The sequence below is a fragment of the Prorops nasuta genome, unplaced genomic scaffold (genome assembly GCF_024137725.1).
Source record: "Prorops nasuta isolate Cenicafe-Biocafe unplaced genomic scaffold, Cenicafe_Pnas_1.2 PNAS00006, whole genome shotgun sequence".
Lineage (NCBI taxonomy): Eukaryota > Metazoa > Arthropoda > Insecta > Hymenoptera > Bethylidae > Prorops > Prorops nasuta.
In genome coordinates, this window is record NW_027116803.1 from 3029366 (window position 1) to 3053430 (window position 24065).

Here is a 24065-nt window from a genome sequence, read left to right on the forward strand (position 1 = left end):
TACTAGCACATACACTGTAGGAAATTCAATCGTCGTATTCATAGTCATTAAGCTGTAGCATTGTATAAAAATTCCGCAGGAAAATGTACGGAATGATGTTATTTAAAAGTTCGAGACTTATCATTTCTAATAGTGTGCATAACAAATATTCAAGGCGGATTTGTTCAACAGACTGTTGGCAGCAGTGGCAGCGGCCGCGGGAGCAGCTGGAGTTTTGAAAAGGCGTGTATACATACTATGTAGTGCATACTACATACACGAGAGGCTATCGTTCCTAAACACATCAAGAAAATTACGAATGCAATATTTGCATATTTGAGAGGAAAGTCACATGGTGGTATCAAATAGTATAAATAAACTGACTAAGCTTGAATTTCAACTTAGCAATTACTTAAGATGAAGACTGAGTTAAGCATTGTGTTATAGATCAAAGTAAAACAATAATCTTAGTAATCTTTCTTAACCCTTGCTAAGCTTATATTTGATTTATTGATACCTCCCACGAACTCAACAAAAATCGCAAGCATTGCACATGACAACTGCAACAATTAAAAAGGTACGGCAGTACCTCCATGCTCCATGGTTTGTTGATTTATTTTTCTGTGTTGGTAAAGTAGTATAAAATGCAAAAATATATATGGCGCCATCTTACGTTCCATATTCAAATAAGTATAAATTTTTAAATTGATTGATCTATCTCCAATTGCTCCAATCCTGAATCCATTTCGATCAATTAACGAAATTGAAAGAAAACTTCTCAATAAACCTTATAACAAAACGATACGACTATAAGTGATAAATCACATTTAATAGTGAAATCCCTTTTAAAAGAAGAAAGAGAGATGTTTGAAACAACACATTTAATAAATTAAAAATATTTTAGTAAATATTAAATAAGACTATTGTCAATTTTATAAGTTCAAAAAGTTTTCTACAAACAATTATTGCTTTGTAAATAAATAATGTACTGAGCGAGCAATTGTATAATGTAAGTACAACATTAAGTAAACAGCTTCAAATATACTCAATACTCATATTGGAATTTATATAAATATAATCAATCTATATCATTTACGTTATATTGAATTGTCATTATCTATGCTTCGACCATTGCTCCCAATATTGTAAAGTCTGCATTTCAGCAAGACGAGAAACTGTACGGTCAAACGCATATATCTCTTCTTCTCCAGTAAATATATTAGATTTTTGATCATCCTAATAAACCAATTGATATTAATAAATAAATACTAGCTTTAACAGAAATGTAACTTACTGAGCCATGCGTAATATTTAAATCATCCATAAGCATTCGTTTTTCATCGCTATATTCATCTTCAGATTTTACTGCATACAGTTCAGTATGAGGTACTGTGGCTGATACCACTACTCTGACCTGATAATAATAAACCCAAATCAGACAATTTATTAAATGAAACAATTTTTTTTAGTTTATAGCTTCATCCAATGTACCTTATTATCGTATAATGTATCAATAAGTGTTATAAATCTTTTAGCCTGTGATTTAAGAGCTTGAGTAAATTGAGGTACATCTCTTATTATAATGGTGTGGAAAGCATGACTTAATGCCAAGTAATCACTTGCACCCAATGGCTGAAAAACATTGTTATTTATGTAGTTTAATTTTCCATTAAAGTTCAAAATATGAATCAGTCATGCTTTATTTTAATAAAATCTACTCACTCTGTCACATAATTCATGAAATGTAGAATCCAATATTTCTCCGCAAGCTTTAGCAAATGTAACATTACGTCCTTGTATACAAATGGTACGAGGACGTACAGAATCATTTTCCATTGAAATTAAATATTTAAAAATTTTATTTACATTGTTCTCTGCATCTTTTCCCTTGCTTTGAAAAAAAATTAATAATATCAATATCATAGAAATTGTAGTACATAATACAAAAGATTACTTACATGAAATAAAATTTATTTTTATTAGGTCCAGCCTTAATTCTGTAATCTATCCCAGAATCTAAACAGTATACATTACAATGTTCTTTTAATATTTTAATAAATGGTACAAAACTAGCTCTTTGAAGTCCATTTTTATATAACTCATCTGGGGCTCTATTACTGGTGGCTATTACCACAACACCATTATTAAAAAGCTCAGTAAATAATCTTTTTAAAATCATAGCATCAGCAATATCTGTTACCTATTAAAGTGATAAAATTAAACATTTACTCAGTATTAATTAATTAGATTATTAAGGATTGTTTAATTCTTACTTGAAATTCATCAAAACAAAGTAAATAAGCTTCTTCTGTTATTAGTGATGCTACTGGAAGTATTGGATCAAATGGATTATCCTTTGTACTACTGCGATCTATAACAACTGTCTTTTTTATTTCATGAATTTTTTTATGTACATCTAGCATAAACGCATTGAAATGGACTCGTTTTTTCTTTTCAATCTAAAATAAAATAGTCAAGTGTAATAAATGATCAAAATTTATGTGCATCCTCTTATTTTGTATTGTGCTTTATTGCTTTTGATGCTTCTTTAATATTAAAGAAAAATAGAATACCTGAACACAATCATAAAAAAGATCCATTAACATAGTTTTACCACCACCTACTGCTCCATATAGGTAAAGACCTTTGGGCGATACTCTTTTCTTCTGACTAAATAATTTACTTATTAAATTAAATTGTTGAGGCTTATAATGATTCACTTCTTCATAAATATTTTGTAATATTTCTGTTACTTTCATCTGATGATTATCAATTAGTACTTGTCCTTCGGACAATCTATATTTTAAAACATCAATAGGGCCTTTATTCTTAAGTGCAGCTATTTCTTGAGCATTATGAGAGTATTGCAAGTAAATAACAGGTTGAAAACGTGAAAAAGAAGGAATTAAGTAAGGAAATTTTGTTGTAATGGAATTCATAGTCGAAGTAACATCTCTGAAATAAAGTTCAAGTTAAATCCATATTTAATGTCACTTGGAGAATGTTTTATATAAGAAGAAACATAAGAAGTTATTTAGATTACTGACATACCTATCATAGATAAAGGGGACAAAATATTTGTCTTGTTACTGGTAAAATGACTTCTATTATCTCTGTATTCTTTAACATAAAAAATTGGATAACAGTTGACCAAAGACATTAGTCTAAAAATAATAGAGTATGTTTCATTTATGTAATTTCAGTATGTGCAAATATATAATGAATAAAACACTTTGCATCACTTAGTTTTTTAATAACTGTTTATCTTGTCTAACAAATCTTTAAAATGTAATACAATATAATACACATCATACTAGAAAACCAAAAATAAAGAATAATGTCATACAATTATCAAACCCATTGCATAAGCGTGAATTCAAAATATTATTCTTCGAAATATATTATTAAATAATAACTTAAAGATAAAAATGTAAAAGCTTCTTCACTATAAAGCATACATGTGTACTAAAATAAATCTCGTTGAATTACGGAATGAGATTAATAACATTAGTAAATGTTGAATATTTGGAAAATACGAAAATTAAACGTTATAATAATCCGCGAATTGCCCCTGCTGCTGAGTGCTGACCCATTCTATCTATCCCCACTTCTGTACAAAGTACTGGGGCGAAACGGTAGCAGAAAGATAAATACAGATACAGCATGCAGGTACAGAAAAGCCACGCAGGTGTATACACAGAAATTCCCGCGATCTCATTGGACAGCTATATTCAGCAGTCTGTGGTGGTAAAGGCGCTGAAAACTTTTCCTTATTGGCTATTTCAAAATACACGCGCAGAAGTTCTCTCTAATAATTTGACAGTTCACGTGGTCACGTGGATAGTTTTACCAGTATAAGCGGGAATTAAAAGGAGACCCACTATATACTATTACCTAATTCATCCATACGCCATTTAGTTGGAGTAGTTCATTTATAAGAAAATCAAAAAACAAACAGTATTTTGAATTTATTTTTATTCATACAAATTACGAGATATTTAACCTATTATTCATTGTGATGTATCGAAAAAAACCAATTAATCTAAACTCTCCGTTAAAAGAGAATGACAGTTTAAAAAATAGTCCTTCTGGTTCCTCTCAATACCAGATTAAGCCTGTTAGAGATACAGCTAAAATTCTGAATATCTTATGCGAATCTACCAAGAATACAAATGGAACAACGAAAATTCAAAATATAATTGAGAATGAAGCTGAAAGGGTAGAAAAGGTAAATGAAGAGAAGAAAATTCAAAATATACAAAAAGAAACCCAGTGTATAGAAGAGGAAAAAAAGGTACTATATGTAGCAAATAATGAATTCAAGAAAATCACCAATGATGTTAAACCAGAGAGCAAAGATAATACCAAGCTGTAAGTATATTTACATATTATTTTGTATACAATAAATTCAATGAAATTTATTTATATTAAATACTTTTCTAGAGTGTATAATGTTGTCTTTGGTAAAAAATCTGCAAAGAAGCATAAAACGTTCAGTGATGATGGAGTCTTGGAAGTTTTTGGAAAAGGTGCTGTTTTAAAGGTAAATGGTATAACTATAAATTAATTTTATGTTTATTATATTTTAAGAGCTTCTTATAATTTTATTTTTATGCATAGGATTCTACAGGTACTATAATAGGAAGAGCCACTGTTCAATCTGAGCTTATAACAGAAGGATACCTATTGTCCATTGGTTCTAGAGAAGTTGAAGTTAATATTTCATCTTAGATATGTCAATTTATTTTTAAAAAGTAGCACTAAATTGAATGTTAAATTATTTTAGATAATAGACAAAGTAACCGTAGGCTACTCATCAAATGATAAAGATGTCAATGATATAGTTAAAGAGCCTCCTACCAAAAAGTTTAAGGGATTGCTACCTAGAACACCAATAAATGTTCTTAAGAAAGGTTCTTCTAATCTTAAAAAAGGTTTGATATAAGATTAATTTATTTTCACGTAATATTATTACTACTGATTTAAGAAAACAGTTTTTGTACTTTCAATTATTAATTGGCATAAATTTAAAAAAACATGTTATGTGCTTATTTCTAACTTTAAATGTACAAATGACATAACAATACATTACAATTTTAATGCATTCAGTTTGAAAATTTTCTAATGTATATTACATTATCCTAACTCTTAAATATAAATAATAATAGGAGATACACAACAATCAGAAACATTGATAATGCCATATTTATGTAAAACTACATTATGGGAGGAAGATGATATATTAATCAAAGAAGTAGAGGTGACAGTGGACTACTGCTTAGCAACTGTATTGAGACAACATCAACGATTTGGAGTAATCTTTTTGTATCAATGCATTATGGGAATATCGGTTCCTAACTATTATGGGGCAATACTTGCAGATGAAATGGGCTTAGGCAAAACTTTACAATGTATAACTTTAATATGGACTCTTTTAAAAAAAGGACCATATAAAAAACCAGTATTAAAACGTGTTCTTATTGTAACACCAAGTAGTTTATGCAACTCATGGGGTAAAGAGTTTATACGTTGGCTAGGAAGACACAGAATATTTCCATACATTGCAGATGTTAAAAGAAAGCCAAAAGATTTTGGAAAATTACAAAAGGATAATGTTTTAATTATTAGTTATGACTTGTTTATCAGACATTTTGAAGAAATTAAAGAGTTGACATTTGACTTAATATTGTGCGATGAAGGTCATCGTTTAAAAAATGGCAATATAAAAGCAGCACAGGTAAATATAATAGTAATGTTAATATTATAAGACTTAAAAACGTTTCTTGTTATAATTTTGTTATAGCTTCTGAATGAAATAAAATGTGCACGAAGGATATTAGTGTCAGGTACACCTATACAGAATGATTTACAAGAATTTTACATGTTAGTTAACTTTGTAAATCCAGGAATTTTGGGTGCTTATAGTGAATACAAACAGTCGTACGAAGATCCTATTGTATCATCGCAGTTGAAAAACGTAAGCGACGAAGTCTTACAACTAGGCAAGGCAAAAGCTGATGAATTGTATGAACATACAAAAACTTTTATTTTACGGCGCACTCAAGAAACAATTAACAAATACTTGCCTAGTAAACATGAAATGGTTGTGTTTTGTAAATTATCCCAAGAACAAGAATATTTATATTCTCTCATCAGCGATAAATACTTTAATAAGGAAGTTCTTGTAGAAACAAATATTCCTCATTTAACATTAATAACAGCGCTTAAAAAAATATGCAATCACTCTATTCTTTTTACAAATGATACTAATATTTTATTCAACAATTATAATTTAAATGATAAGAAGCTATTACACAATTCTAAAAGTGGATATCAAGGAAAAATTACAATAGTGCAAACACTAATACAAAATTTGAAACAAAGTTCAGAGAAATTGGTTTTAATTTCCTATTTTACAAAAACATTGGACCTATTTGAAAATTTAATTAGAGAAGAAAAATTAGAATATTTTAGATTGGATGGCAGTACACCAGCTGCTGACAGAAATAAAATTATTGAACAGTTTAATTCAAATAATAATAAACACAGTAAATTTTTTAAACTTCTAATCATTAATAGTTAATTATGAGATACAATTAACATTTGGAAATCATTATTTCAGAAATATTTTTATTAAGTGCAAAGGCAGGAGGTGTAGGGTTAAATTTATCTGGCGCATCTCGTCTCGTTTTATTTGATTCAGATTGGAATCCTGCATCTGATGCTCAAGCTATGGCAAGAATTTGGAGAGATGGACAAAAAAGAGATGTGTATATTTATAGGTAATGATTATTATATTAATTTATATTATATTTTACATATCATTTACTTAATAAATATTATTGTCACAGATTATTAACAACAGGAACTATTGAAGAAAAAATATATCAACGACAAATTAATAAAACTAATTTGAGTGAAGCTATAGTAGATTCAAAATATTTAACTTCAATGAAATTTTCTTCAGATGAACTAAAGGTATACTCTTTATACATAAAAATTATGGCAAATTTAAAATAACTATTTTAAGCATTAATATATTATTGTGTAGGATATTTTTACACTTGCAACAAATACTGCTTCTTTAACTCATGACTTAATGAAATGTACATGTGATGGATCACAAACTGATGGACAGTCTAAATTTTTGTTTAAAGATAAAAGTAGAAGAGAATCACAATTTTTTTTAAAAGATCATAATAAAAAAAATTTAACAATCAACCAACTTTTAGACTGGGAACACTATAAACTACCCATTCCTCCAACATTATTGGAGGTAAGAATTAGTACATTGCTTTTGATTATTTATGTAAAATTTTATTTTAAAAAATATATTCAATCAAAATATATATATATAGTATAATAGTAAAAATTAATCTTGTATTTTAGGAAATCATGCTTCAGGGAGTTTCTCAACACATATCATTCATATTTAAAAACACAGTAAATTGATACAAAAATTATTAAACTTACAAAGAAAACATTTGAATGACTGAAGTAAGTATTATGATTCCAAACCAATAATTCATATTTTACTTTTTGGTCTGTAAGTACTACCCTTATGATATGTTTCTAATAGCACTTCTATTTCTAAATCATTTGCTTTTAGTAAAGTATGCTTGTTCCATTGTCTTATCATCTCTTTTGTTTTTATAATTGGCTAAAATTATTGTTAAAAATAGTTAACTATTTCAATTGAATGTAAGTATTTACATCTATAAATACCTCTATTGGCAATGAAGATATATTTTCTACATGTTTCCAAACTTCATCCATACAATTATGTTTATAAACCTGAGTAACTAATCCCCGTTCTTTTGCTTCTGCTGCATCCATTTTGTATCCTAAGTATAGCATTTCACATGCCTGGAATTTGTTTTAATAATTATTTATCAAAATATAAGACAATTTAAATAGATTTGAATATACTTTTGTAGCTCCCATAATTTTAGGAAAAGTATAAGTAGAGCATCCTTCGGCAGTAAGTCCTAAAGAAGTAAATGGTGTTCGAAAATATGCCTGAAATATTTGTTGATTAATGAAGTTTTAATACATTTTGTAAATTTTCAAATAACTCTTATTTGCAATAAATACTTTATCTGATGCAAAGACAAGATCAAAAAGGGCTAATGTTGTTACAGCAATTCCTATTGCTGGTCCATTTACAATGCAAATTGATAGTTTAGGGTATAATATTAAACTATTCACATAATTTCTAAAAGTATTAAAAATCAAATTATTATATGGCCATACAAAATTGTATTGAAGTAAACTTGGAACTTACTTAACTAAACACAGAATTTGCTCAACAGTATCTGAATTTGAATTGGTAGGTTGCTGAGATAAATCATTGCCGCTACAAAAGAAATCTCCTGTTCCAGTTAAAATTAAAACATTAACAGTATCATCATTGGCTGAGTTATTAATTAGATCTGTTAATTCTTTATACATCTACAACAGGAAACACTAATATTTGATACATTTTTATATTTTTTTTAATTTTTCTAACAATAACTTTCCTTAATTCTGTATAAAATTAATTTACCTCTGCATTAATTGCATTCTTTTTCTTTGGTCTATTAAGAGTAATTCTTAAAACACCATTTGATGTGGCACTTATGATATTTGAGGTATTATTTTCCATTGTGAAATTGTACTGTTCAAAATATTTTTTGTCTCTTCAAGGTGAATGTAGTACAAAAATGATAGAATTAGATAGTATGATGTTTTAGTTTAAAATTTAGTCCAATTTTCTTTATAATGTTATCATTCAATTATTTGATAAGGATATTAAATTTTTTATAATAGTTTTATTTATATTAATACCATTAATAATTTCACAGCTAGCTATCAATCCTCAGCTGTATCATTACACTTAAGTAATTTAGACTTTGATTTAGATCAAGTCTACAAAAACGTACTGCAAATGTATCTGTAAAGCCTGTAAATTGTAAATTGTTGTAAACTGCAAAGTGCAAACGTCATTCAGCAAGCAGATCAAAGCTCATAACCTTTAGTACCTTTGGTCCTTTAAACTCCTTTACCACAAGCAAATAGTACATACATACATATTACCACGTATACCACGGAATACCACCTTACAATACATTCGATACAATTTCTTATTAGTGTTGTTATGTTTGAGAAAGTGCAGAGTGAAATTAGTCGAGCTACGTACACTGGCCTCCATCAATTCCATCTGAACAATTGACGATTGAAGTGTTTTAACCAATGAGGTTTCTTTCTTTTTACTCTCCACTGTGCAAACTCGATGCAAGTTTAGGCCGTGTTCCAGAATTCACTGCCAGTACTGCGGATATCGTTATATCTTTGTCAAGAATGAAGCATTGAAAGAAGACAGAAGGATATTCCGCAGTACTGCCAGTGAATTTTGAAACACGATCTTAGTTTACCACACATGGGGGTAGATGCTTTGTATGTGTACATACTGTGTCTTTACTTGTATTATTTAAACGTCAAACGATCATTTAACCAATTGCTATCATTTCTTTTCGTACACGTCATTAGTTTGTACAGAGTTTCTACTTGTTATAAGTTTTAATAGTGTTACGTTAAATTGCGGTGGTTAAGTTTAACTAAACAAGTAAAATTAACGAAAATGGATGCTTTATATCATCAAACAAATAAATTAGTACAAGAAACACAGCATCTTTTTTCACAATTGGATAAAAAAATCTCTAACCTTAATGAAGATGAAATTGATGCTGCAATACAATCAAAGATTCAACTTATTAACAGGTAGGCACTGTAAGTAGTATCAATAATTTAAATTATGCATTTTAAGTTTTTATGATTGAGTATATTTAAACTTCATTACATTAAAAGCTTACAGATATTTTTTTTTTAGTAATTGTGAGCGTTTAGAAGTTCTTTGTTCAAAAGGTCCTATATCACAAAGGCAAACTGCTAAAATGCGAGTGGATCAATTAAAATATGATAATCGTCATTTAAATGCTGCATTGAATTCATGGAAAAATAAAAAGTTAAAGGAGAAAATGAAAGAAGCTGAACGAGAAGCATTATTATCTAGGACATTTACAACCAATGATCATGTTGACATATTAATGGATCATGGTATACAACATAATAATAGATTACAAAATGCAACATATGGTATGGATAACCTTCTCCAGCATGGAGCTGATATATTAGACAGTTTAAGATCACAAAGATATACTTTGAAAGGTGCTCATAGACGTTTGGTAGATATTGGTAATACTTTGGGCCTTTCAAATACCACTATGAGATTCATAGAGCAAAGAACACGACAAGATGGTTTCATTCTTATAGTTGGTATGGTTTTTACAGTTGTAATTATAATTCTAGTGATAGTATACTTTATATAAATAGAGGAAAAAGAAAAATAAAGCACTTATAAAGATTTAAAATTTTTGTACAATATAATAAAATTTAATGAAAACAGTAAAAAGCTGTACAATTTTATATATATATATATATATATATATAGATGATGTAAAAAAATTATTTTACTTTCATTTTACTTTATATATTTTTAAGTCTAATTGACTAAGATAACTATTAGACGTGTAAAGGTAAAAAACATTTAGATTCATGTTTTATTGTTTCCAATGTACTTTGGTAGGGGGGCTATATTTCCCCTGTAAGGGCCTATAGCAGCAGGAGTAGGGATAGAAAGAATCTGCAGGGACTGCAAGCAGCCCGCAGCAGGCCAGCGGCCCCTTTCTTTTAGTCCCCCTACTAGCCGTACTGTCAGTATTGTATTGGTGGGCACTGGGAATAGGTAGTATGGGTAGTGGTAGTGGTAGTAGTCAGTACAGTACTTGGTAGTACCACAGTACCAGTCGTACCAGTACCATTTTCAAATGTATCATCATTGTGCATCACTTTCTCCCGTGACTTAGTTGAATACATTTGTAAGTTATTAGTGTATGCCGCCGCATTAAGTTTGTGTCCAGATATCTCACAATACATATTAAACAATTCGGAGCGGAACATGATAGAAATTGTCTGGTAGCCCTGGATGGGTTTGAATTCAGTCCACGTCTTATTTTATTTATCGTGACTAGATCCACACTCATCCAAGGATACCGGGCCCTAAACAGATCAGTTTCCACTTATCTTTAAACAATTCTATTTAATTATTTATAAGCTAAAAATTTTATACATGATAATGCTTGATAATATTCTTAACTTTTCAATAAAACTTTTTCAAGCAGCAAAGGTATATATTATATCCCTCGTATCGATGTGGTTTAGACTTTATAAATACGCTACTGAGAAAACCAGCATCACTTTTGACGATTTTGATCGAATAATCTTATTAAATAAATTTGTTGTGGAAAATAGTTTTAAAATCGACTGAGTTTTGGTAGTAGCATCTATCTGAATAATACGGGTCGTTGATAAAAGAAAAATAAGAAGCCCCTGAGACTTGAGCCAATGGCCGTGGGATTCCTTTCAGTTTCTTTGTGTACGAACACCTGCCATCCAAGAACTGCTAAGCTTCCCCTCCAATCTTCTCCCTCTTTTTCTTAGGGCAACAATCCCGCCCTTAACCTCTCCCAGCTTCTTGGCGTCCTTCCTGAATAACGGTATAAACCCGCTTATATATATAAACCCTCTTCACCAGCAAATGGATAATTCTGCGTACTTCTTTTCTACGTTAAAAATTCTTTCGGTTTTATTACCTAATTTACCACAAAGGTCCAAAAACCAGTGCTTTTACCTACAACAGCAAAGTTTATGATAATAGGAAGTATACAAGGATAAAAGAAGAAAGCAATATACATTCTTTCTATAACAAATACAAGAAAAAATGTATACTATAAATATCACATTTTTTGTTCACATTCTTTTACATTATTTTGAATAAATATACATCGTAATTGGATAGACAAATATATATACTACAGAACTGTAAAATCAGTAGAAAAGCAACAAAAAATAATTAATGAAGAAAAAAATATGATAAAGTTGGTTGTTTTTTTGATATTTTTAGTATTTAAAGATTGATTTAACCATATTAAACGTGATTAATTAAAATGCTTTAAATCAGGGCATATTAACATATTTGCGACATTATTAGGTTTGTTCACTTTAGCTGTAATTTTTACATATGTTGCAAAAGTGTGTACATTGAAGGGTTTATTTTAAGTAGGGGAAACCAGGGCTAAGTTAGTTCTTACTTTTGTCTATAATTTTTTATAATATAATTAAAAAAAACATTTGCTCCTACTAAGAATAATAACACTGTTTTAAATCAAGGCAAATTTCGTTAGTAATAAGTATTTATCAAAACATTTCAATAATATTACTAGCATTAGTGGTATTTTACTACTAAGTACTGACTTTGCCCCAGGCCGACTAAGCTTCGGTTTCCCCTAGAATGTAAGTACTACCTCTGTTCGTTTTAGCAGAGAGTAACTACACTTTTTACGTCTGGTTATGAGAAAGAATAAATTTTATAGCGTAGGATTGGCGTTAAACGGATAGAGACAAAGATCATGCGGTAATTGTAGACGGTGTGGCCGGACATATATCCAATTTACTTAACACTTCATTTTAGATGAGTTTTCTAATGTACTATATTGTACCATCAGTCATTCACACATTCGTGATTCTTTTATTTAAATGTTCATTCAAGTGTATTTCATACACCCACCATTATAGAATTTAAATTTTATATAAACTTGAATGCAAAAAATACAGCTAAAACGTGACAACCTTTAATAGTAATTTGTTCTAGCACATATTATTATGTATATCAAGTACTTTGAGGTCCTAGACTCAATTCATCTATGCAAGGATGCTCTTGACTTTCCCCATCATAAGACGAATCTGAATCAGCTTGAATTTCTTCCAAAGTTCGTTTTAGCTGGGTTTGTAGTTGCCCAGCTACCTTCCGTACTGCCAGTTGACTTTGTCGAATTTGCTTTGCACTAGAGAGCATACCATTCCAGGGAGAGGCACATGTATGGTAAAGATAAAGCTCTTTCCACAATTGAATACTTATAGGAGCCACACTTGGCCATATCACCCCTGAATTGGGATCATACAAAGGATTCAGCCACTTCTCTAAAATTTCAGGTTGATTTATGTGCGACCATAAGCTATAAGTTTGTTCTGGTAAACGAAGTCTTATTCTCTCTGCTTCAGAATCACCTAGAAACATAATTGATTCATCAGTCAAATAAAAAATAATAGAATTTAAAACTAGATAATATAATAGATGTACCTAAAAACGTTCCATAATTAGATCTATACGCATATTTGTATAGCTTAATCAATAAATCTACTGTATATTCAAAACTAAATTGAAATTGGTAATGCAATTGATATAGACAATCAAGGAATAATAGAAATGTTGGAGCATGAGTTGGGTTTTGAGAGCTTGATGCATGATATGGGCCAGATCTTGTACGAGTGTAAAATTGGTGGCCTGCTTGTAGCCATTCTCGTTCTATAAGTGCTTGTAAGCCTCTTACTTTTCGACAATCAGGATTTAAAATCGTTTGAGCTAAACTGGTTACAACTAATGTAGAATCTCTTCCTAAGCTCCCTATTTAAAAAAATTAATTGTTTTGATTAATATCTCTTATAAATATATTATTAAATTGAAGATGTGGACTATATTTAATTTATAAAAATAAAATAAATGTACCATGTACAAGAACAGCAGCAATTTCTTGATGAAGACATTGAGCAGTAACACATGCAGCATTTAGAGCACTTTGAACAGCTGATAGCCAGCCACTGTTATCAAGTCTAGATAGCCATTGTGAGGTGGAGCAATTAACATCATTGCAAGCTTCTATCAATTTGTAAAAACTGTCTGCTAAGTCATTAGGACGAGGCACTGGTTTATGTACTTTTCTCCATTGAGGATATGCTGCATCCATTTCTACACCTCCTCCTCTAGCTCTTGCACTCTGTGCCTGACTTGGAGATCTTGTATCAATTATATAACTGTAAATTATTTCCATAATTTAATATACAATTACTGTATTATAACATTAAATTATGGAAAAAAAGTTTAAATTGCAATAACCCGCGTCTCCCTGGGCCTAAAACTGCATTTAATAGTCTTTCATCCTCTTTGCATCTTTTGCCAGTAGCACTACACATTGGTTGACTACTTCTTAGAAGAATACTCTAAAATATTAGAAACAGGTTTTATGATAGACTAGTCATAAGTAAACTAAACAATTTTAATACAAAATACATACACCTCCTTCATGTCTGTAACATAAAATAGGAAACCTCCCTCCATCTCTAAAATTAGCTGAAGATATGATAACTTTGTCATCTATATGTCTTGGTACTATAAGAGCTGATGGATATGAGTCACACACTTTGTAGTCACGATTTAAGTAACTAATACGCCATTCTTCTGCATGTGCAGCTAATAATCTAGACCACTCTGATACTGGAGCAAATGCTGTCCATCCATCTTCTATATGATTCAAAGAATTATTTCCTGATTGAGGTCTGAAGTAAAAAGGATATTGCAGTGTTTGCTCTGAAATAAAAATAATGTTAATTCTATCAAACCATCATGGACTAAAGATATTCAAATATATTTACCTAAAGATGATAATTTTTCTACAGATGCATAAGCTTTATTAAGACTGTCAGTAAAATTTATTTCCAATTGAAGAATTCGAAAATCTTTACATTTTAATATAATACTGCCACCTGGGCTTTGAGTATTAAATTTTTTATCCATAATATCAATATTCCGATATAATAGCTATTAAATTAGAATGCAAAATAACCATGGTATAAATTAATTTATACATATAATTTTAGTAAAACTTACCCAAAGTTCTTCTGTTTTATTTTCTTTTGAAGATATAATAAAATGGTGTTGACAGATATGCAATGTTCCCTCTAAACTTCTGTTATTAGGATTACTTTTATCCCTTAGTAGTACATCATCAACTTTTGAAATCAAAATTAAGTCAGAAAGTGCCATGATAAAATACTTTCTTTTCAGTTTTGTTGAAAAACTTTATTTCAAAAGCACACTTTACAAGATTACAATAACCTAGAACTACTTAATTTAATCATTCTTTTAACAATTATTGCATTTTTCCCTTTTATGCAAAGGTTTCTTTATTTTTATTTATTTTTATCAAGTGTTAACTTGTCAATTATTTAGAAAAGTTGAGAATCTTTGCGCATCACCATCGCGCACGAGCCGCCAACACTGCGCCTCTTCTCTTTCTCAACTGTGGAGTCTGCTGAGTGCTGACTGCTGAGTCTCTAGCAACGACAATCGCTGGCTCCTACTGTACATAATACAGACAGGGCACATATATAGTACATTACTTCCCAGGGGGGTGAGGGAGGAGTACTGAGGAGTAGTGAGGAGTGTCAGTCGAGTGTGTGTGAGGACTGAGCACTGAGCATATTATGGACTGAGGAAGAAGAGCCCGAGAGGCGGGAGCCGCAGGAGCTGCGGGAGGGTCAAACACAAATTGTACACTATTGCTCAATAATCTTGCGTCAGGCGAGGGGCAGTGGGGATAAGAGAGGCAAGGGGTTATCTAGGGAATTCTAGTGGACACCGTCAAATTTTTGATCGGCTATCCCTTGGCGCAAAAGAGCTGTCAAAAGCTAAATTAACCTGTATTTTGAAGAAATACAGAAACATAAATATTTTTAAAAAACAAATAAGAAGAAAGAAAGAAAGGATTTTAATAAATACATAAAGAAAAAATATCAGATGAGTATTAGTTAATAGGAAATGTTAAAGTAATTGTTAATTATTAAGAAAATATACTTTGTGGTTTTTTTATTTCTGTTACAGGTTAAATGCTGTTTCTGATGAGCTTAAATTACAGAAAAGAAATATATATAGACCAATAAATAAAAAAGGACTAATTTATGAAGCATTTCTGTGTGGACCAGTCATTTCAATAATTATGATGTAATGTTCTAATAGTGAATGTGTAAGCGTTTGGTGTATATACACAAAGAAATTTTATTATAAATTAATAATTATATATAATAATGTGTTGATTCTTATTACTATAAATTAAAGCTAGTTCAATTAAAATATTCTTTTTCTTTCCTCCTTATCTGAATTCTATACATACATAGTAATTACATATTCTCGTAGAATCTATTCTTTAAACTAATTAAATTGTAACTATTTGGAATGTGCAAGTCATAACTATTTGCTTCAATGATATTTATTATTCATTGTAAGAGAAATTGCATAGAGCCTCTGCAAATTTCTTATTAATATGTCACATCCTTCTACATATTATCTTTTATGACATTTATATGCCTCCTTTGCACTATTTTCTTCTAGTCTATAACATATAAAAATAATTTTACAATCATTAATTATTACACGCAGATCTGATGATTCTGCTGATCTCTAATTAATTTTATAAATATTGAAATCATTGATAAACCATTGTCTAGTTAAATTTGAAAAATAGGCATTTGAATGATGTTATTTAAATTTGGTATCTCTTTTGTGAGATATGTTTTCATAGTACTTGGGAAGATAAAGTTCTTTAGAAGGTATGTGTATACTAATGAGTTCATTTTGCTTTCAGCTTCGAATAGTTTTTCAACTACGTGTTTGGATATACATTTTGAATATAGAATATATTTATTTTGTTACTCCTATTATAATGTTGACAGAATTGGTAGTAAGATATATCAATCATCTGAAAATAATAGAATATATATATGGCGACTAGATAAATTAAGGATTTAAGACAGATAATTCTCAACAACAAATAGGAGTAACAAAATAAGTATTGTATATTAGGAATGGATATCCAAATATGTAGTTGGAAAATTATTTGAAGCTGAAAACAAGATTAACTTAGCAGTATACATGAATGTATTGGAGGACAATATCCTGTCAAATGTAAAGAAAAGATATCATGTAGACGAAGTACCAAACATTATATTTAAGTACAATAAATTAAGTGAAGTGTCTAGATTCTTCAAATTTAATAGAGCAATAGCTTACCTATCATCCTCACATTGATAGAATCAATTAGACAGCAGAATAAGCATACTTCAGCGTATTTGAAAATATCTAGAGAAATATTGGTATATGTTGAAAACTAGAAGAAGAAGGAACAATCAAGGCAAATAAATGTCACACAAGATGTGAAAGAATGTGACAGATCAATAAGAAATTTGAAGAGTCTCTATGCAATTTGTCTCGCATTGAATAATACAAATAATTGAAGCAAATAGTTATGACTTGCACATTTCAAATAGTTGCAATTTAATTAGTTTAAAGGATAGATTCTATGAGAATATCTAATTACTATGTATGTATAGAATTTGGATAAGGAAGAAAGAGAACGAGTATTTTAATTGAACTAGCTTTAATTTATAGTAATAGGAATCAACACATTATTATATATAATTATTAATTTATAATAGAATTTCTTTGTGTATATACACCAAACGCTTTCACAATCACTATTATAACATAATTAAACCATAATTATTGAAATAACTGGTCCACACAGAAATGCTTCATAAATTAGTCCTTTTTTATGCATTGGTCTATATATATTTCTTTGCTGTAATTTAAACTCATCAGAAACAGCATTTAACCTGTAACATATATAAAAAAACCACAAAGTATATTTTCTTAATAATTTATAATTACTTTAACATTTCCTATTAACTAATACTCATCTGATATTTTTTCTTTATATATTTATTAAAATCCTTTCTTTCTTTCCTTTTATTCGTTTTTTAAAAATATTTATCTTTCTGTATTTCTTCAAAATACAGGTTAATTTAGGTTTTGACAGCTCTTTTGACGTCACAGGGATAGCCGATCTAAAATTTGACGGTGTCCACTAGAATTCCCTAGATAACCCCTTGACCCTCTTATCCCCACTACCCCTCGCCTGACGCAAGATTATTGAGCAATAGTGTACATAGCATATAATAATATGATTTGTGTCACACAAGTCCACAAAAAGGTTGCGTTCAAAAATTTACTGCTTACTGACCATTAAAATGTAAAATTACTGGAAAATCACTGATTATAGTGAAATCCCCAATGGAACTGGTTACTTGGGTTACTGCCCGTACTGGTTCTCCTGGTTCTCCACCACGTTCCACGTCAGAATATTTTTATAAGCTTTCAGAATTTGTAATGTATACCGCTATACTGTAACCTAAAAAGTGACGTAGGGTTTTGGTTAAATGGAATAGACTCTTCGATAGATTAAAGCGTTTAAGAAAGAAAGGAATAATATTTTTATGGCTCAATTGAAATCCTAGGTATAAATAAAAAATCTATATAAAAAAATGTTTAACTGGTATCTCGAATTAATTATTTAAGGTAAAATTCGATTCACATATTTACAGGTAGTATTTACAAATATCTTTACAATGAATTGGTTGATATGGATAGTTTTAATTGGATCTTTAGCCTGTAAATATTCTCATGGTCAGGGCCAAAGAGTTGCACCTGGAGTTCCACCACAACATTATCAACAGGTACTTACATTGTCAAACATATGGTCCATTATATTTGCATCTCACACAGTATAATAAATAAAATTATTTTAAGATTATAATATATAGTTGTAAATTAATATTTATGAATTAAGTTATTTGTTTCAAAAGTTATTTATTTATAATAGCCTACACCTATTCATCAAGCACCGCCACATGGACATGGCCCTCAACATCAACAACAGGTAAATTTAAAAAATTTAATAATTTTACTGATTCTTATTCTAGTTTACACTTACAACTTATTATATTTGTTAGTATCAACAAGTTCCACAGACACAAGGGCAAATACCAATTCAACAGCAAGTTCCTGTACAGCAACATCATATTCCTGTTCAGAATCAAGTACCAAACCAACAGCAACATCAAGCACATCACCATGATCATCCCCCTCAACAAATATTTAATGCTGCAAACATTGCTCAAGAAAAAGAGTGAGTATCATTCAATTAAAAATAATTTAATGAATGTATTTATATATATGTATATATATATGAAAATAATATAAATCGTTTACTACAGACATATTAAAGAACATTTAGAAGTTCCTATGGATACAAGTAAAATGACAGAACAGGAACTGCAATTTCACTATTTCAAGATGCATGATGCAGATAATAATAACATGTTGGATGGCTCTGAACTTATTAAATCTCTTATCCACTGGCATGGTTAATAATTGTTTTAAACTATTAAATATTAATATAATATTATTTGGATAATTCATGAGAATAAGAATTAAAATTACTTGTTTAGAGCAAGGTAACAAGGATTCTTCAACACAAGCAGCTGAAGAAAAAGTATTTAAAGATGAAGAATTAGTTAATTTAATTGATCCAATTCTTTCAATGGATGATACCAATAAAGATGGATTTATTGATTATCCAGAATTCATAAGGGCACAGCAAAAAGCTGCAGCAACTGGACGCACGTGATCGTAAGCATTTAACAATTTTAGATTGTAAGAAAAATAGATATAAATTCAAATTTTTCATGATATTACCTTTATTTCTTGAAATCAATTAGAATTATAATGAATATTTACATTATTAAAAAAACAAACCTTTCCCTTGGTCCTTATAATTCTTATTAATCGCTTTAGGTATGCTGAATTATAAATGATTATAAATCTGAAGCTTGATGATCAACCAAAGTTATAAACTGATACTTTCGTACTATAAAACCACGGCACAGACTGTACATTTATTGGATATTCTATATATATCAACGAATTTTCTTCCATTATTAATTGCATTGTGCAATTCTCGTGTAAATAACAATACAATATGTTCTGGCCTTTCAACCACGATAAATACTCTCTTCGAAAATAAAGGAATTAATGCCCTATATATTTTTTGATTCAAATATACATACACAGGTGTTTTTCTCACTAGGGCATATAGGATTCCTATTATTTGACTATATTACTTACTATTATAACGCTTAACGGGATCCCTCACGCCTACTTTATCGACAGTTCAAGTCAATAACAATTCGTTTAATAAAAGTAAAATGCGAAGCAAATTGAACAATCGGGCGTTTGTTGGACAATGTGCCAGTCCTAACGAGTCAAACGAACTTAAAAACACTCAAATTAGTTGCAAAATAACGCTGTACCATTGTGCCGCGTTCTTGAAGAGAGGTTACTTTTGGTTATTTCCACTTCAAGAACGCGGGACAGTGGTACAACGTTATTCTTCATCCGATTTGAGTTTTTTTAAGCTCGATTGACTCGTTAGAATTGGCACCTTGTCATAAAGAAGCCCGTTTTTGCAATTTGCTTCGCATTTTACTTTTATTAAACGAATTGTTTATTGACTTGTACTGTCGGTAAAGCACGCGTGAGGGATCCCGTTAAATAATTATTACTATTTATTATAAATGTCATATTTTGTTTCTTATTTAATTACGCGTATTCCATTTAATATTAAATTAAACCAAGTATGGTAATGCTGAATGCTTACAGACAAGTAACATAAAGTCTCCTATATGCCGCCGTTAAAAAACCCTTTATAATGTGTGTACAGTTATATGTCAGTTTACTTAATGGAACTTTTGTTAAGAATAAAAATGTTTTAGGGGAAATGTTGCTTATTTATTATTTTAACTTGGTGATAAAGGTGGCAATTTATAGGCACTCACCGGTACTTTTAATATAACAATCAACGGAAAATAAAAAATATAATAAAGAAGATACGTTTGGACGAAATTGTTTATACTAACGACTATTTCATCTTATTTTTACCTAAATTTATCTTGAAGTTTAACTCTTCTGGGTTAATAATGCATATTGAAGATAAGTAATAAGATTCTTAAGAGTAATAGTAATAATTACAACAATTATGTATACTCTTTTTCTAATGTTGAAAAAATTGCAGCTTTTAGTTACAGAATTGAATAAAATTTATACAGCATGAAAATATGATCAGTTTAATAGAAAACCTAATCGTAAAAATATGTCCATTCGTTTAAAACCTAAAGCATTTTAATTTATTCGTCTTGCTTCGGAAATGGTATGAAAATAGGTCTAGTTTTGTCGTTCACTCTTAACCTTTTAAAGGTACATCCCATTAACTAAATAGTCTGCATCGTGGGCATAAGAGCCACGACCACGACGACCTCTTCTCCTGACCACTCGTAATCGACATGCGATTAACGCGGCGGTTATTGCTGTTGCTATTAGCCCTAAAGCTAATGATATAACTGCTCCTCGAGGCTTTAACATTTCTTCTTCGTGTGTCTGTTTTAGGTGCTGAATTGTAACAAGACTTGCTTTTGTAGTATTTTTTACGTGATTTGTTTCTATGGTTTTGCTTTTTTCTCCTATGTGGAATTAAAAACTTTAATTTCTGCTTGATCATACTTAAATTTAAGTAAAATATCTTTTTACCTTTGTCTTTCGCATCTTGACTGTGCTGTGAGACAATTGTATGCTTCTCAGTAGTTATAGTCATTTGATTATTGACTTTTCCGGACTGTGTACTTAGTTTTTGATTAACTTCGTGGAGATCTTTTTTTTTCGTAGAGGTATCTGCCTATTTCAGTGATCAATTAAATTCCATTTAAGCTTAAAAGATTATTGAAGGAGTTTTAAAAAATTGCAGGGTGTCTCAGAAGTTGTGCTGAAACTAGAAATCATAGATAGGTTGATTCTAAGAAGAAAACCGTTGTAAAATTTTGGTTAATAATCCTTATATAAAAAAATGCGAATGATTGGAAATGCTTAAATTCCCGTTTTATTATTAGTCAGGTTGAGTAGGGTAGTTCAGTGAGTAGTATTTTTTTTAGCAAATAAATGACAAAATTATCGGTTATGCTGTGCTGAACGAAACAGTGGAGTACCGAGTTTTTGATTTTATGAAATTTTCGTATAGTTTAGTGTTAAAAAGCCCTTCTATCTTGAGTTTCTGTTTCACCCACCACTTGTGAAATACCCTGATATGACCTTACATCATGCGGAGACGAAGTTGTAAGCTGGACATTAACATTTTCGATCTTTTTATGCTGAATATCAGAAATTGGAGGCGATACTTGGACTGTACCAGCGTGCTGGACTTCTGAATTTGGAGCTAATGGCTGCAACACATGACTAATAGGATCTATGTAAACTCCGTTAGACCTGATTATAATAATTAAAGTAATTAATCAATTATGTGCGGAATAGTTTAATATATAAAGAATAATATAGAACGAATAAGTACCTTACTCCTTCAGGCTCTCTTATAACACCCGGTTCCTTGTGATTAAAAATACGTGGTGGTTCTTCTAAAGGTATTTGTTCATATTAGTGTTCCTCATTTTTACATTATAGTTGAAGCGTTAAAAAAGCATTATCTATACTCACGTTCGTACACATTAGGATTATTTTGTTCATACAGAGCACGAAGAGCGTCAAAAAGTTTTTCTTTTGTATTTTGATCGTAAGGCAGAAAGTCGCGTTGATAATTTTGCAACGGGAATTTGTGTTGCTGGTTCATTTCCATAAGAGGCAAATTAGGCTGAAGGTTTGGCTGTTGTGAATATCCTGGATGGATAAGACTTGGCATCTCCCATGGCTTCAGATTATTCTCCATTTCAGAAAGGTAAGCACCTCGTGAATTGAGCATTTGTTGATATTTGATAAGATCCGCTGAGAGCGAGGGTGGCAAGGGTCGCTGTTGTAATAGTAGTTGCGATAGTGGTGTTGGTTTCTCCGTAGGACAAACAAGATCGGCTGCTTCATCGGAGCCATCGACGCATTGAGGGATTCCATCACATACATTGTAAATAGCAATACACTCGCCAGTTGACCGACATTTATATTGATTTTGACTGCAACCTAAATATTGTTCACAGTAAATCAAGTTGCCCCGATTTAATTTTTTAATTCATTTCACATCAACAAATAATCTTACTTGGTCTCATTACCATCGGAGTTGTTACTACGGGTTTTAATGTTTGGATCTCAGCTAATTTTACAGGAAGCTCCGTATAGGCGTATTCCTGTGGTACACTATCAACTACTTTCCTACAAATACAGATATTTCTTGATATAATATTTTTTCTACAAATCTTTGTGCATCCCAACTAGGGGTCCTAATGAATTACCTTAATGATTTTAATTGGTGTTCTGGTAGTGTTATTTCTACGTCTTTCATCGCCTGGGCTGGAATCTTTACATTGTCATAATTAGTGCGAACTGCACTACTGTAATTGGCGTGATCCGTGAATTTACATTTAAAATCATATAGAGGTCCACATTGGAATAAATAACAGCTTCCATGCTTCTGTAAAGATAACCACTTATTTAGAAACACTTGTTTCTCTTTATTGTGAGTTTAAAGTATTAATTCCTGAATCAACTTTTGCTTTAAAAACAACGTACCTTCTCCTCGTAAATAAAAACATCGCATCCATCAGTTTCACAGCAGAACTTTAAACAATCTCTTCTAGACTCCACATCAATATGATTCAAAAATTTGGCACCTAGCTCTCGAGAGTCTTGAGTTCTAATAATTTTATCTTTGTGAACATCGAAACTCTCCAGACAAATCGGAAAATTATCGAGTCTTTTCTCATTTCTTTTTAATAAGGTATCCCCGCACGTTGAATAAAGAATTATAAGGAAATTTATAATAATATATAAGCAGCCGATGGAAAACGTCATTCTTCAAGGTAGCGACTTAACTAAATCGTAATTTGTTGCGCATGCTCCGCGTTTCTTTATGCCACCCGAATAATCAATAACACATGGCACAATTATTCTTATAGTTTAGCTCAATAGGTAAGTTTAAGAAACTAATCAAGTCACAAACTCAAAGCTAAATGTAGATACAATGAATTTTGTGAAGGGTGTATAACAGGACCATGCCTGATAATAACCAAAAACAAAGTTTTTTTAACAAAATTATGTATTTTCGATTTAAGTGTTGTTTTTCTATTTTATGTATTAGTAGATCAGTGATCTAAATATTTAGTCTAGCTAGATTAAAACTTGAGATTGGTTTTGGAGCAATATGTCCTTAGATTTACCGTCTATTCACATCAGAGAGCTGCTCCCTTCCTTTTTATAGCTTGACATTTTTTAA

At 30.4% G+C, this 24065-nt stretch overlaps 7 protein-coding genes across 13 annotated transcripts; 3 read left to right on the top strand and 4 right to left on the bottom strand.

Annotated features, from left to right (window-relative positions):
* Positions 1-19: 19 nt before the first annotated feature.
* Positions 20-3566, bottom strand: LOC136774507 (putative ATPase N2B). Of its 2 annotated transcripts, none has more exons than XM_066728854.1 (9): positions 3438-3566; positions 3031-3099; positions 2553-2934; positions 2253-2438; positions 1938-2179; positions 1702-1870; positions 1471-1611; positions 1274-1393; positions 20-1215 (listed from the first exon to the last, which is right to left on the bottom strand). In XM_066728854.1, exons 3-9 carry the CDS (start codon positions 2916-2918, stop codon positions 1093-1095), a joined length of 1347 nt encoding a protein of 448 aa, XP_066584951.1. In that variant the 5' UTR covers positions 2919-2934; positions 3031-3099; positions 3438-3566; the 3' UTR covers positions 20-1092. The 2 variants fall into 2 exon arrangements, with proteins under 2 accessions (XP_066584951.1, XP_066584950.1); XM_066728853.1 differs by lacking the exon at positions 3438-3566 and adding an exon at positions 3326-3435.
* Positions 3567-3997: 431 nt separating this feature from the next.
* Positions 3998-7495, top strand: LOC136774505 (DNA repair and recombination protein RAD54B-like). Of its 2 annotated transcripts, XM_066728851.1 has the most exons (10): positions 3998-4350; positions 4423-4522; positions 4600-4692; positions 4766-4913; positions 5148-5716; positions 5783-6527; positions 6602-6761; positions 6831-6957; positions 7031-7255; positions 7369-7495. In XM_066728851.1, the coding sequence occupies exons 1-10, from the start codon at positions 3998-4000 to the stop codon at positions 7429-7431; spliced, it is 2583 nt and encodes an 860-aa protein (XP_066584948.1). In that variant the 3' UTR covers positions 7432-7495. The 2 variants fall into 2 exon arrangements, with proteins under 2 accessions (XP_066584948.1, XP_066584947.1); XM_066728850.1 differs by lacking the exon at positions 7369-7495 and having other exon boundaries at positions 7031-7342.
* On the bottom strand, positions 7348-9084 carry LOC136774510 (enoyl-CoA delta isomerase 2-like). 3 transcript variants are annotated; one of them, XM_066728857.1, is made up of 7 exons: positions 8991-9084; positions 8525-8920; positions 8264-8430; positions 8074-8194; positions 7909-7998; positions 7705-7845; positions 7350-7639 (listed from the first exon to the last, which is right to left on the bottom strand). In XM_066728857.1, exons 2-7 carry the CDS (start codon positions 8621-8623, stop codon positions 7505-7507), a joined length of 753 nt encoding a protein of 250 aa, XP_066584954.1. In that variant the 5' UTR covers positions 8624-8920; positions 8991-9084; the 3' UTR covers positions 7350-7504. The 3 variants fall into 3 exon arrangements, with proteins under 3 accessions (XP_066584955.1, XP_066584954.1, XP_066584953.1); XM_066728856.1 differs by having other exon boundaries at positions 9000-9063; XM_066728858.1 differs by lacking the exon at positions 8991-9084 and having other exon boundaries at positions 7348-7639; positions 8264-8445; positions 8525-8981.
* A 366-nt stretch (positions 9085-9450) lies between these two features.
* Positions 9451-10467, top strand: Membrin (golgi SNAP receptor complex member 2). 3 transcript variants are annotated; one of them, XM_066728859.1, is made up of 2 exons: positions 9451-9738; positions 9848-10467. In XM_066728859.1, the coding sequence occupies exons 1-2, from the start codon at positions 9599-9601 to the stop codon at positions 10344-10346; spliced, it is 639 nt and encodes a 212-aa protein (XP_066584956.1). In that variant the 5' UTR covers positions 9451-9598; the 3' UTR covers positions 10347-10467. The 3 variants fall into 3 exon arrangements, 2 of the variants coding, with proteins under 2 accessions (XP_066584956.1, XP_066584957.1); XR_010822820.1 differs by having other exon boundaries at positions 9596-9747; positions 9848-9989; XM_066728860.1 differs by having other exon boundaries at positions 9596-9747; positions 9826-10467.
* A 1098-nt stretch (positions 10468-11565) lies between these two features.
* Positions 11566-15360, bottom strand: LOC136774506 (myotubularin-related protein 9). Its single transcript, XM_066728852.1, has 8 exons — positions 14801-15360; positions 14566-14731; positions 14208-14500; positions 14030-14133; positions 13643-13947; positions 13217-13540; positions 12754-13143; positions 11566-11707 (listed from the first exon to the last, which is right to left on the bottom strand). The coding sequence occupies exons 1-8, from the start codon at positions 14954-14956 to the stop codon at positions 11670-11672; spliced, it is 1776 nt and encodes a 591-aa protein (XP_066584949.1). The 5' UTR covers positions 14957-15360; the 3' UTR covers positions 11566-11669.
* A 2722-nt stretch (positions 15361-18082) lies between these two features.
* LOC136774238 (multiple coagulation factor deficiency protein 2 homolog) lies at positions 18083-19845 on the top strand. Its single transcript, XM_066728411.1, has 7 exons — positions 18083-18261; positions 18349-18480; positions 18627-18683; positions 18757-18932; positions 19021-19169; positions 19255-19435; positions 19601-19845. Exons 2-6 carry the CDS (start codon positions 18373-18375, stop codon positions 19431-19433), a joined length of 669 nt encoding a protein of 222 aa, XP_066584508.1. The 5' UTR covers positions 18083-18261; positions 18349-18372; the 3' UTR covers positions 19434-19435; positions 19601-19845.
* An 884-nt stretch (positions 19846-20729) lies between these two features.
* LOC136774237 (uncharacterized) lies at positions 20730-23655 on the bottom strand. The gene is made up of 8 exons (XM_066728410.1): positions 23363-23655; positions 23086-23264; positions 22893-23005; positions 22343-22816; positions 22200-22263; positions 21949-22117; positions 21389-21533; positions 20730-21321 (listed from the first exon to the last, which is right to left on the bottom strand). The coding sequence occupies exons 1-8, from the start codon at positions 23642-23644 to the stop codon at positions 21053-21055; spliced, it is 1695 nt and encodes a 564-aa protein (XP_066584507.1). The 5' UTR covers positions 23645-23655; the 3' UTR covers positions 20730-21052.
* Positions 23656-24065: the final 410 nt, after the last annotated feature.